The 13,118-nt window shown below is 30.5% G+C and overlaps 1 protein-coding gene across 1 annotated transcript; it reads left to right on the top strand.

Annotated features, from left to right (window-relative positions):
• Nucleotides 1-587: 587 nt before the first annotated feature.
• Nucleotides 588-12,278, top strand: LOC132951752 (histone acetyltransferase KAT8-like). The gene is made up of 7 exons (XM_061023678.1): nucleotides 588-1,194; nucleotides 8,287-8,398; nucleotides 8,465-8,609; nucleotides 9,685-9,903; nucleotides 9,969-10,199; nucleotides 10,279-10,523; nucleotides 10,589-12,278. The coding sequence occupies exons 1-7, from the start codon at nucleotides 1,002-1,004 to the stop codon at nucleotides 10,833-10,835; spliced, it is 1,392 nt and encodes a 463-aa protein (XP_060879661.1). The 5' UTR covers nucleotides 588-1,001; the 3' UTR covers nucleotides 10,836-12,278.
• Nucleotides 12,279-13,118: the final 840 nt, after the last annotated feature.

The following is a 13,118-nucleotide window of genomic DNA, read 5'->3' as shown; positions in this document are numbered from 1 at the left end:
TTCCAATATTAATAATTAATTTCCAAAATAATGTTTTTCATTATAAACATAAACATAATGAATATTGGAAGTTTAAAACTTTTTATGTTATACATTTGTAATAACTTGATCTTAGTTTGGTAATTAATTTTAATGATATATTATATTGTAAATATTTAATATAACATAATAAAACTCGTTTATTGCCTAATATCTACGTGTATACAGTATTATAGTATGCTGTATAGGTATTAGGTATAATGTGTATTGTGTTTGTTACTCTAGAAAAGAGATAAACCGTAAAAACAATAATAATCAGGGCCATGCACAACTGTTTGGACATCTATTGCAATTGATTCGAAATTCGAATGGTTCAAATGTTCAATGGTTGTGAATTTGTGACTAGACAGTAGCCGACAGCCGTGTTTGGTTCTCACTTCTCAGCATAGAAAATAACAGCTATATTATAAATTATAATTCTCAGTTTCTCACTCACGCTGTCTCAGTCATCGTTGTCTGTTCATGGAAAATATATTGCGCCTGTTCCACAAGACGTCACAACAGCTTCATTGTGTTACATCGATTTTCCGTTCCATGACGACGATGGCGAGGTCGTATGGGCGGCGCCACAGTGTGGCGCGCAGGTCGGCATCGGTGCCTGGATGGTGCGGGGTGGGGCGCGTAGCCCAAACAAAGCCGACACCGCCCGTAACCGACGTGCGCCGCTCTCAGACTTCTGAGCTCTGGTAGCGTCAAGCGTTGGCCGCCGACTGCCGAGCATCACTGTTCCACTAGTATTGTACTATAAAAAATTAGTGTAGCGGACGCCGTACAGTACTGCTCACTAACTTAATCTTTTTTCTATGTCACTAACACTCATCGCTGTCGCATATTCCTCGTGGTTGACGGTTAAATCACCGCGTTAAAAATCGAAAACTTATATTATTGTTTTTGCGATAATCTCGCCTCCGCTTTGCGCTTTTTATACTCGGTATCGTCTTAGCTGTCGCCCGGTAATTATTATGGTCGTGCATCACAGCGCGACGTCCGTCAGCATGGAGGTGGATCCGCCGCGGAACGCCAACAGTCCGGACGACCCGAAAACTGCTAACGGCTCATCGGAAAACGAGAAGGCCGAGGATTCGGAATCATCGGAAGACGGTCCGCTGGACGTGGGCGAACACTACCTGGTCCGCCGGTACGACGACTCATGGCGTGAGTACACATAACCGGCTGGTTGTTATTAATAACTAATTATAATTGTATGAGGTAGTTGATCGATCGATGCGTAAAAAGACGTTTTTGTTATCCTCCTTTGAAGCCACCGCCGGGAACCAACCCGGCCGGTGCCGCACAACGTGATTTTTGTGCGTGTGTGCGTGCGCGCGAGTCGCTGGTTTTACGCCGTGCTCGTGCGGGTGCGGGCGCGTAGCACTGCCACCGCCGATCGCTGACGAAATGTTGTGCAATCTATAGCCGTCGGCCGGCGCGCAACATGTGCGATTAAATTATTATTATGTGTATGATATATACACTACCCGCAATTATTATTTTGTTTTCCGACGACCGACTATGTGTGAAACGACAACAGGCGGCGTTCGATTTGCCGGTCGTCCGACAAACGCAAAGCGCCGCGCCTGGGTCGTCGACTCGTTCTTTTGTTCGTTTTCGAGCGCGCCAGCGGGTTCCAGTGCAATCCTGACCCCCTCTCCCCCACACACTACTTGCTAATCACTTTGTTCCCCGCGATCGTCACAACCGTAGTTGTTGTTGTTGTTGTTGTGGTGGCGGCGTCAGTTTGTGGCCCGTCCCACGACCTCTAAAACTTCAAAGAAGAAAAACGTAAATAAATAATTACGCTATGACGTTATGATGCCGCCAAAACACGTTCACGACCACCGCCGCGCCGCTTCTTGCGGTCAATACCGTTTGCCGTTTGGCGACGGCGGGGTTCTCGCGCGTAATTTTCACCCGCGCAATTCCCCCCCCCCCACCGTTACTCCGCGCAATATTGTTATTGTTCCGCTGGCCAACGCCGGCACGCCATGCCTGTGCGTTCTATAGTCTATTAGTCTAGTCTGTAGTCTGTACTCCTGTTCCACAACGCCGCCTAAACTACTTTTTGCTGTTTTCCGGCACACGTCTCGTTCGTACAGCGAGTGAGTGTAGAACATAGATTGTTACTGTATAGTGTAGAATGACCATATTTTATATTTATAAAAATTATAAACTGGGCGTGCGATTTTGGCTTGTCTCTAAAATAAACCTTCATAGTTCATTTAATTCAATAATTGTCTAGGTACATACCTTATAATTTATATATAATATGTTAGTGTTAATGTATGAAATTATGTAATTCTATAAAATAACTATAGTTACGGGTACTTTCAGTTAATATATTCAATGAATCCATAAATACATACTTCTACTAGTTATTCTACATAGGTATTAATCCGGGTATTAACTAGATATTTTATAAACTAACAATAACGGTTTAGTTAATGTATTTACTATTTAATACTATTATTGAATCTATATATAAAATAATTAATATTCATTTTGAAAAAGACGATTCTGATTTGTACAATGTCAATTTATTTAAATTATTAAACTATTATTATTACCTACAATTTTATTATTTAGCAATATAATTAGGTATACTGTGCAAGAGGTACTACATAATATCTCTCATGCCGACAATTATTCATCGTTAATCAACGATTGTTGTTTATAAATTTATTATTAACTTTTAACTTTTTTAACCTATTAACTTTGATTTCAAATATTATTTTGTATATTTTTTGTGTACAAGTTTTTCTTTTACACAAATAATAATAATAATATGGAGGGATCAGGGAAAAAACGTCCCTTCGTAGTTTGTCAGGATTCAGGACACAAGGGGTAAATGATGCTAAAAAATTAACAATCCATTCAGTTCATTATACCCTATGATTATAACTACATTATTTTATTAATTATTAATATGTTTTATTCGGTTGTTTCGTATTTTTTAATGTAATTTTTCAATTCGTTGGACGATAATAGTTAGCAAGATCCACAGGAAGAGAAATAAAATCGAGTGGGTTAGTGGCTGTAAAATCCACCATACACATCACCATGGCACTATATTAAGAATGGCGAACATTTTCCCCCGACTGCTTTCAGTGTAGTAGGACATCTTACCCAGATAGATTTTTATGCAGACAATTCCCCTATATTTTTTATTTTTTGACAAAATTAGACATTAGGCAAAAAAAATAAACTTTTAAAAAATATAGGTATGTATTATCTAATGTATTAAACATTTTTTATTGAGTTAAGCCCAGCAACTGGCCAATAACTGTTTTTGTTTGTAGGGGGGGGGGGATCATTTGTGGTCGGAACATGTTTTGTATATGTGGGAATGATTTATTTCTAAAAATTCCAGGTAGTTGCCCATCCGGGAGCGTTTCCGCAGTTGAGTGTATGGACCGCGCCACAAAGTTATGTTTTAAACGTTTATTATACCTACCGTACCTACCTAATATCTATTGGACACAATAAAAAGTATTCAATGTTATTTCAATGTAAAAAAATTAAGATGGAATACTTATTGTGATTGTTATAAATTTTAATCCACGTTTTAAACTTATTATTTTAATAGTACCTCGAGTGCTACGCCTTTTATTTAAAAATATACATCTATAATTCATTATATTAGTGGAAATATTTGGATTTCAGTCTTTAAACAAAATGAGACATTAGACAATAAAAAATAACTTCATAAATCAGTAAATAATAAACTTTTAAAAAATAAGTATGGGGGAAGATGTCCTACTACACCGAAAACAGATGTGGGGGAGGAGAGGATCTAATAAATTATAATTCGGTAAATGTTGCAACTATGTGACTATGTCCTTGATATTGTTATGTCAGTTCTTTGTTGAAAATTTAACAGATATCTACTACCGAGTCTACTACCTACTTACCTATTGGCTACTTGTAGGTAATACAAATTTGCCAATCAAATAATTTTTCAAGATAAATTATAATGTATCTAATAGTATCCTATAGTTCTTGTTGCTTAGCATCCTCAGTTTTCTTAAATGCACTTAGTTTCCCTGAGTAACTTTTCACAAATCACATGCAAACTATGGTTTGAATATTATGATGTATAGGTAGATACAATAGCTATTATGTAAGTAATCAAAAACTTAATGTTGTATACAATTACTATGATTGTTAATAGAGGATGTTAGCGCACTGTTTATTTTCTCTCTGGCCTAGGTGCAACATACACAAAACGCATTTACGCAAAATCATTTTTTTTTTTTATCTTTTTAAGCAATCTAAACTAATCTCAGAGTAAAATCACCCATTACAAAAACTATATGGTTTAATATTTTTGAGGGTATGACTTATAAATTTGTCTAAATATTGTTACAAAACAATTGAAACATCAATTAAATGTACAATATTTTTTCTTTATTTTGAAAGTCGAATACTAAATCAAATAATAATAAAATATAAAACCGATATATTATACCTTCAAAAATATTATCCTCTATAATGTTTGTAATAGGTAGGTGATTTTCGAGGTGATTTTACTCAGATTACTCAAAAATTATATAAAAACGATTTTAATGGTCCCAGTGCCAGTTTTAAAATTTTCCGCAATTCTATACAATTTGAAAATAAAATTTTATATTTTAGTGGCCACCTCAATTATAAGACTTTTTCACTAATCTACTACCCGATGCCTATTTAGGGAGGGGGATAGGGTGTATTATATCGAAAAAAATGACTACGGGAATAACTCTCAAGCTTTGTAGAATTATCGGATTTTGATGACTATTTTTTTATCTTAAAGAAGAAGACTTCCTAGAGCCTGCATTGATCTCTGATTTTGTATTTTATTTCAAATAATTGAATTAAAAAATTTGTAAAAAATGCTTTAAATCTTGTATTTTTTTAGACATATTATAAAGTTTGAGAGTAAAATATTTTAAAAACAAAGATCAATGCAGACTGTAGGATATATCCGTCTAACAATTAAAAAAAAAATTATGAAATTTGGTTGATTCTACAAGGCGGTATCGTTATTCCCACAGTGTATTTTTGAGGACAAATGGCATCAGCACCGGGTGCCTTAAGTGAAAGCGTTTCATCTATGTGAGAAAACAAATATTGCGCTGATACCTATCCTCATTTTATTGATTTAGGTATAATACCTACAAATTTTTATTTGTTATAAATTCATTAAAATGTTTGTTAAAATGTATTATTATAAAATATGAGAGTAAAGCCAGCCCCCCTTCCTCCCCAGGCTTTATACTAAATTATTTATTTATCATTAAAATTGCAATTATTGCACTAAATCTACACTTATGGACTTCACCCCAGTATGAGTTTTAGTAGGTCTTGTTAAAACAGATATCCTTTTCGACTGCACCATGCTGCAGTTTTCCAGCTGCCGGTGTTTATTGAAATTGGTTAAACACTTGTTTGATAGCAACAATATTATAATTGAAAATGTATTTTTAATTCATTTACTCAGACCAGAAAAAACATATTATACACAGCGTGTCTCGTGAGGATTTATTACCCATTGCAAAATCCATGAAATAAAAGAGATATCATAATTCTGGTTTTTAAATAAGACTCACAGAGGCAAGAACCTCTTAATTTATTTTAGTTTAGGTTTTGGTAAAAAAGTTAAAAAATATATTTTTTTATTTAATTGTTTAAAAAAAAAAATTGAAGATAGCTATTTTGTAGAGTTCATTTTTCTGAAAATATTGATGTTTAAACCTTTTAATTTCATTAATCTCCTGATTTTTAATATTTTTTCTAGTTTTGAAAAAAACTGCAAAATATTTAATACCATAGGGATAGGATATAACGTATTCATTATGACGTGTTTTTCGCGGTACAACGTAGATAAGAAATTGAGGTCGTTTGCTTACATTTTTGTATAGCATGATTAGGTATATATTTATATCTATAATAGTCATAATAGAGATAATCAGATGATCAATATAGGTATTCCTTTTTGGCCTCAATTTATTCATGTACCTAAGTAATAAATTGTATTCATCACTGGTAAGACTTAATGTTCAATCAGTGGTGACTGGTGACCATAATATTACAATAGTTTTTAAAAATTACAATATAATATGTATCTAAAAACCATGACATTATTAATTACATTTCAATTTTAAATAATTATGTTTTTATTTTTTCCATTATAGTAATTACTAATAAATTAGTAACAGAATATTATAATATATTATTTTTTACATTTTACCATAAAACTTCATACGCTCACTTTAAAAGAATATTAAAGAATATAATATTGAGAATTGTCTATAAATGTATATAATTTTTAATGTTCTTACATTTGATACAAAGTCTACATCCTAATTCCCAATACTTTTATTTAAATAGTAAGTATAAAAATTAAAAAAACTTATTATTTATAAACGTTTTAACAGTTATTGTTATACAATACATAGTATACATAATACACTTATTTAAATAGAAGGTAATAAATAATAATACATTTACAATAAAAAGTATATATTTTTTAGAAATATTTGTACAGTTCTTATTATTATTAAATAATAATAGGTAATAATTATAATTCTTTTTTTAAGAGAAAAAAATTCTAATTACAAATAATACAATATTTTAGAAGAATGTTGAGTTCTTTTTTAATTTGTACATACATATTATCTCAATCTAAGCAAGAAACTTACTTTTGGCCATTTACTAATTTTAATTCAATAACATTCTGTTATAATTAGCCCTATATGTATTACATTATACATATTATAATGTAGGTTCTTTCGCTAATGCTACTAGTCAGTGGCGTGACGAAGGACTTTATTTGAGACACGTGCTTCAGTTTAAAGGGTGGTGGGTGTTCAGGAGACTAGAGGCATTTCGCATATTATAATAATTTATTAAGTGTGTACTAAGACTAAGCCAGTCGTTCGGAGTTACCATTTACGTAAATACATAATTACTTAGGTTTATAAATTATTGTGCCTCATAAGTTAATGAAGTTCGCCATGCCACTGCTGCTAGTTGACGAATAAAAAAAATTCAATGCCTATTAATACAAGTTAACAATTTGTTGGCTAAATGTTCAAAACAAATAAAAGTTTTATTATAAAATTACGTAACCGTTAGCAACTAGCAGAGTATTCATGTATTATACAATGAACTCCTAAATGTGTCAAACAATTTAACCATCATTATAAGAAAAATAATGTCACATATGTCATGTAGAAAATTTTAAAATATATAAGTATAATGTCTATTTTTAGGAGAATCATTGATTTTGTATGTTATTTACTTAAGTCTGTCAATATTTAAATCTTAAAAGGGATTTCAACTATACTTTGTATTAATTTTCTAATACAAGATCTGCAATAATAATTGTATGCTATGAGATAGTCAGGGAAATACAATGTGTTTACCCACTACCTAGGGTTTTGTATCTTTGTATCTATACATATTCAAGCCACAAAAAATATTATAGGATACCCTTATTTTTCTTTTAAGATTATTGTAATAGGTAGGTATTTATTAAATTCCTAATTTACTATCTCACTAAATCTAAAACATTAATATTTGGTAGATGGCTGGCCACATGTTTGATATACCACTATGCCACTATAGTATTAAATTAATAATTTGCTGTTTTTCTAAAAACTAGAAAAAATATTAAAAATCGGGAGATTAATGAAATTAAAATGTTGAATCGTCAATATTTTCAGAAAAATAAACTACAAAATATATTTTTTTAACTTTTTACCAAAACATTAAAATAAATTAAAACATGAAATATTTGTAGTTCTTGTCCCTGTGAGTCTTACTAAAAATCAGAATTATGATGTCTCCATTTTTTCAGGAGATATCGCAATTGGTAAATCCTCACAGAACACCCTATATATACTCAGAATAAGAATAGAAAAGAATCTCAATGAAACAGTTGACACATTCACATGTGCAGTTTCTGTGGCTGCTGACTACTGGCCAATCACAGCGGTCCTACCATTCTGAGGCCACCCAGTTTTTCCATTCTTATTCTGAATAGAGTATAGGTAGTAGTTAAAGTAGTTTATGTAGTTTATACTATTATTATAAATTATAAATAACAAGTTGGTATTTTGATCTTATTTAAGTATTTTTCTGGGATTTAAATAACTGATAACTTATTATTGATCAATAACTTGATATGTATTATGTATTTTTACATTTCTTAATATTATATTACTGATTAATTAATAAAATATGTCTAATTTGTTTGTTAATCTTTAGATCCCGCTGAAGTCTTACATACGAGGTTCAATGATACAGAACATCTTTTTGAGTATTATGTACACTACGAAGGGTACAACCGAAGATTGGATCAATGGGTACCAAGAGATAGGTAAGAATCATTTAATTTTGATTTATAGTCAGCAATTAAAAGTCAAAACTTCAAATTATGGTTTAGGATAATGAATTCAAGATTTGATATTTCTGAAAAAAATTGGAAACAGAAGGATGTAAATAAAAATTTAGATCTTCTAAATCAGTCCGACAGAAAGATCACAAGGAACCAAAAACGAAGACACGACGAGATAAATCATGTTCCAATGGTAATAATTATTCACTATATTATTGTATCATCAAATTAAATTGCTAGACTATTAAGATTTTTGTAATAAAATAGTGTTATAAATATTTCAAACTCAGTGATGTATTTAGGATAGCACATGGTAGGTATGCATTTGTGTGTTTAAAATTCTGTAGTATGTGTAATTTTGGCTTGCATGCAGATACCCAATCAACACATTTAGCTTTAATAAAGTATTAAGTTCAAGAACTTATTAATTAATAAATAATATTAATTTAATCTTTTATCATAATGTTGAATTTACATATTGTTAAAAGTTATATTGTATTAATGGAAGCCATATTCCATACTGTAAAAGGATGTCAGAACTATTTTTTTTATCTCCATGAAACATACCAAATTTGTGTCCCACAAAACCAATATTGTTGTTTGATTTAATACAATTGTGTATTGATCTATATTCTATTATCAAACTCAAAGTTAAAATATTATCTGTGTTTGGACTCTGGCCTTTTTGTACGATTTAAATTTTTCTGCCCTATAATTTAGAAAAAAACCACAGATAATAGTTAATTGTCTATGTTTTGCGTGGTCAGAATCTAATAAAGAATTGAGTGCTTTGTCCTCTTAATATCTCTAGCAAAAAGTTAATATATTTTTTTTATTATTATTAACCTGCGGCAACTTAGGCCATTGGGTGATTTTTAAACTGTGGGGGAGGGTACTGTAAGGTGTAAACACATGTGTGTTGTTTTTGGCAGATTTTCAAGTGGGCACCCGTAGGTATCTGCCATGCCCGGGTGGGGGATGGTTGCACTTGTTCTTTGGACACTGTGACTTGCCCTAAAAAAAAATGCCGCCTGTGGCCGACGCCATAGTCCACTTGGCCACTCCGTCCCCGAAGTTAATATTGTTTGTTTATTATTGCAGTGGCTCCTTATAAATATAAAAATATTTTATAGACTGCTTAAACTATAACATACTAAAAAAATAGTTAAATGTAACTAGGTATTACAAAAAAAATATAATACAAAAATTTACTAAGGAAATAATTGTAGACAATTTAAATGGATTTCATTGTATTTTATTTAAACTAGTCTTATGCAGAAATGGATCCAACTACAGCTGCATTGGAAAAAGAGCACGAGGCGATAACTAAAATTAAATACATCAATAAAGTACAGTTGGGAAAGTATGAAATTGACACATGGTATTTTAGTCCATTTCCAGCAGAATACCAAAAAGAATCTAAAATTTGGATTTGTGAATACTGTTTAAAATACAGCAAACTAGAAAAATCATTCAAATACCATATGGTCAGCATTAAATTATATCTGTTAATAATTGTTTTTTGTTGCATAACTGTTGTGTCAAATTTTAGAGCCAATGCACATGGAGACAACCACCCGGTGTTGAAGTGTACCATAAAGGATCATTATCAATCTGGGAAGTGAATTCCAGTCAACACAAAATGTACTGTCAGAATCTTTGTCTATTGGCTAAGTTATTTTTAGACCATAAAACACTCTACTTTGATGTTGAACCATTTTTGTTTTACATCCTTTGTGAAGTTGACAAAGTTGGTGCACATTTAGTTGGATATTTTTCAAAAGTAAATCCCCCTATTACATTTTTAATTTAAAAAAATCTTTAAATTGTGAATATTAATGATTGTCTTTTTTTGATTTTAGGAAAAAGATTCACCAGATTGCAACAATGTAGCTTGTATATTAACAATGCCACCATTCCAGAGACAAGGTTATGGTAAACTATTAATAGCGTTCAGCTATGAATTGAGCAAGTTGGAAGGACTTGTAGCCAGTCCTGAAAAGCCATTGAGTGATCTTGGTAAATTGTCATACAGATCATATTGGTCATGGATATTGTTGGAAATTCTGAAAAATGCTTGTGGATCTTTATCAATTAAAGACTTAAGGTATACGTTTATTAACAATCATTGATAACAAGGAGAGCAGATAATAGTTATATAATTTATTGTAGCGCGATGACTAGTATTACCCAAACGGATATCATTTCAACGTTGCAGTCTATGAACATGGTGAAGTACTGGAAAGGCCAACATGTGATTTGTGTGACGCCTAAAAACGTTGAACAGCTGGTTAGTTCAGAACAGTATAAACGACCAAGATTCATATTGGAAGGAAGTGCTATCAAATGGACGCCAAAAAAGTACAATCCTCGCCCAGGACCATCTAGACATTCAAGATCACAATACTTAGCTGGATAAAAAAATTGGTGCAGATCCTGTGAAATTATTAACATTACCTAGTAGTCATTTAAGATTTACCTAATGTAAATAGTTAAAACTTTTTTACATATATATTTAAATATATATTTTGGGAAGGTTTAAATGACAAGGGCTAACATCAGTGTTGCTGTTCGTTAAGGACTGTTATGGATTATTCACAACATACATTGAGTTAAAAAATATTTTTTTCTCGGATTGTATCATATATCCAGCGGTTATTAAACTGTTAATGGGTGGTGTTGTAAATGATTTATGGTGAACACAATTGATGTGAAATTGGCATCAGTCTTTCAAAAATTGTGGTTGTTCCCCAATACCCTATGGTGTTTGTCTTGTGTCGGTACACTTATTATTAGGGTTCAGCGTGATGATGTATTTGCTATTTTAATTAAATACCATATTGCATTGTCCCTTGTCATGCCTTTTCATCATGTGATAGTATTTTATTTTTGACTTTTCCAAGTACACGCATAAGACATAAGTTGACATTATAATTATCTCATTGTATATCAATAATTTTCTATTTTATATCTTTTATATTTCATTAATTAATGTGAATGTGCTTATGTTTTAGCGTAAATAAATACAAACTTACATTAACTTTGGCATTTAATTTTAAATATGAGTTTCCGGTTATTTTATTATATTTAAATAATAAAAAAAAAATAAGTAAACATACTTTCCTATAGCCGGTCTTTATTTTGTATTGTACTTTTTTGGTTACCTTTTTTTAAATCCATACATTATTCATAAATGTATCGATATATTCTGCTCTTAGCTGTACAATAGCAAGAATAATGTTTGATGCTTTTATATAAAAATTTAAGTGAATCAACCGCTTACTTAATATTGACATTAGTTAAAAACCATTCTATGAATGTAATTTACAATTCGAATAATATTCGACTGTGAAATTGTGTAAAGTAAAACTTAAGATAACTTATGATAAAAATAATATATTATTAATTATACTACTGTATTAGTATTCAGTTGTTGGTGCAAAGTGAACCTATTATTAATTAAGGTTATTGCATTTATTATTATATTCCAATGGGTTTTGTTAAATATGACATGGCTTATGTTTGTAGACAATTAGATTACTTTCTATATTCTTTTGTATTGATAGGGAAAACTGTTTAGTTTCCATAAGACATTTTGGTATAATAACTAAGATAATGTGGAAGTAGTTGATGCTTATGTATACTATAGCTTAAGCAGATAAATATATTTAGATCACTGTTGAAAATGTACCATATTTAGTATCCTACTTCAATTTGTACTAGACGGTAATATTAATAATCCTATATTTTTTAATTACCTAATATAAATGTGTAAACAATTAAGAATACTAAAGAATTTATTTTACTTGTCCATAATTTTCCCTATAATTATAAATACATGGCCTTTTTGATATTATTTCTATACCTATTTGTTATTTTATTTTAAATTAATAGACATTCATCTGTTCATTTATAGGTTTCAATATAATATTATATTAATGAATAATAATTTATTATTATAATATACAATGTTTGTGTCCGGAATTGTGTAATTTATTGAAACCTAAAATGTTTCAACATTTTAATACTGATCATTGTGCGATAAGTTCTATTTCTGTTTTACTTAATTTCAAACAAATCCCACTGATTTATTGTATATTTCTTAAGTTTGAGTCTATGAAAACAAACAAGTTCATGAATGATAAAAAAAGTCTGTCCTCATTCTCTAAATGATGTTTGATATTTTTATATTTTTATTTTTTATTGATCAAAAATAAATAATATACATAAATTATTATCGAAGATAACATTTTTGATTATCTATCTCTTTTAAGCAAAGCTTGTGTTGGAGATAGATAGAGAGTTATTAAATTATATAATATAATTATTAATAAAAAGAAATTAAATTAAATTAAAATTTTAAAGATTCTAAATACATATAAAACTAAATAATGAAATATTAATGTAATATTTTTAAGAAATTGTACATGATGAAAAGAAAACTTTACAAATAACATTGTATTCAAAAACATGCACAAATAAAACAAACATACATTAAAATTATTTACATACCTTAAAATAAAAAAAGAGTTTAATTTAAGGTTGATTGCACTGTAACCATTCATTAATTATTTTAGATTCTGAGCGGAGCGAAGGAGCTAGTGGTTTTACAATGGTGTTTATTTTATTTTTATTTTTTATATCCTGTATACAAAATTTCTACCAGAAGAAGAGCTTCGATTTCAACATATAGTACTTTATG

The sequence above is a fragment of the Metopolophium dirhodum genome, chromosome 9, assembly GCF_019925205.1.
Source record: "Metopolophium dirhodum isolate CAU chromosome 9, ASM1992520v1, whole genome shotgun sequence".
In the NCBI taxonomy this organism is placed as follows: Eukaryota; Metazoa; Arthropoda; class Insecta; order Hemiptera; family Aphididae; genus Metopolophium; species Metopolophium dirhodum.
The sequence above is the reverse complement of the archived record's forward strand: the minus strand, read 5'-3'. Positions and strand labels throughout refer to the sequence as shown.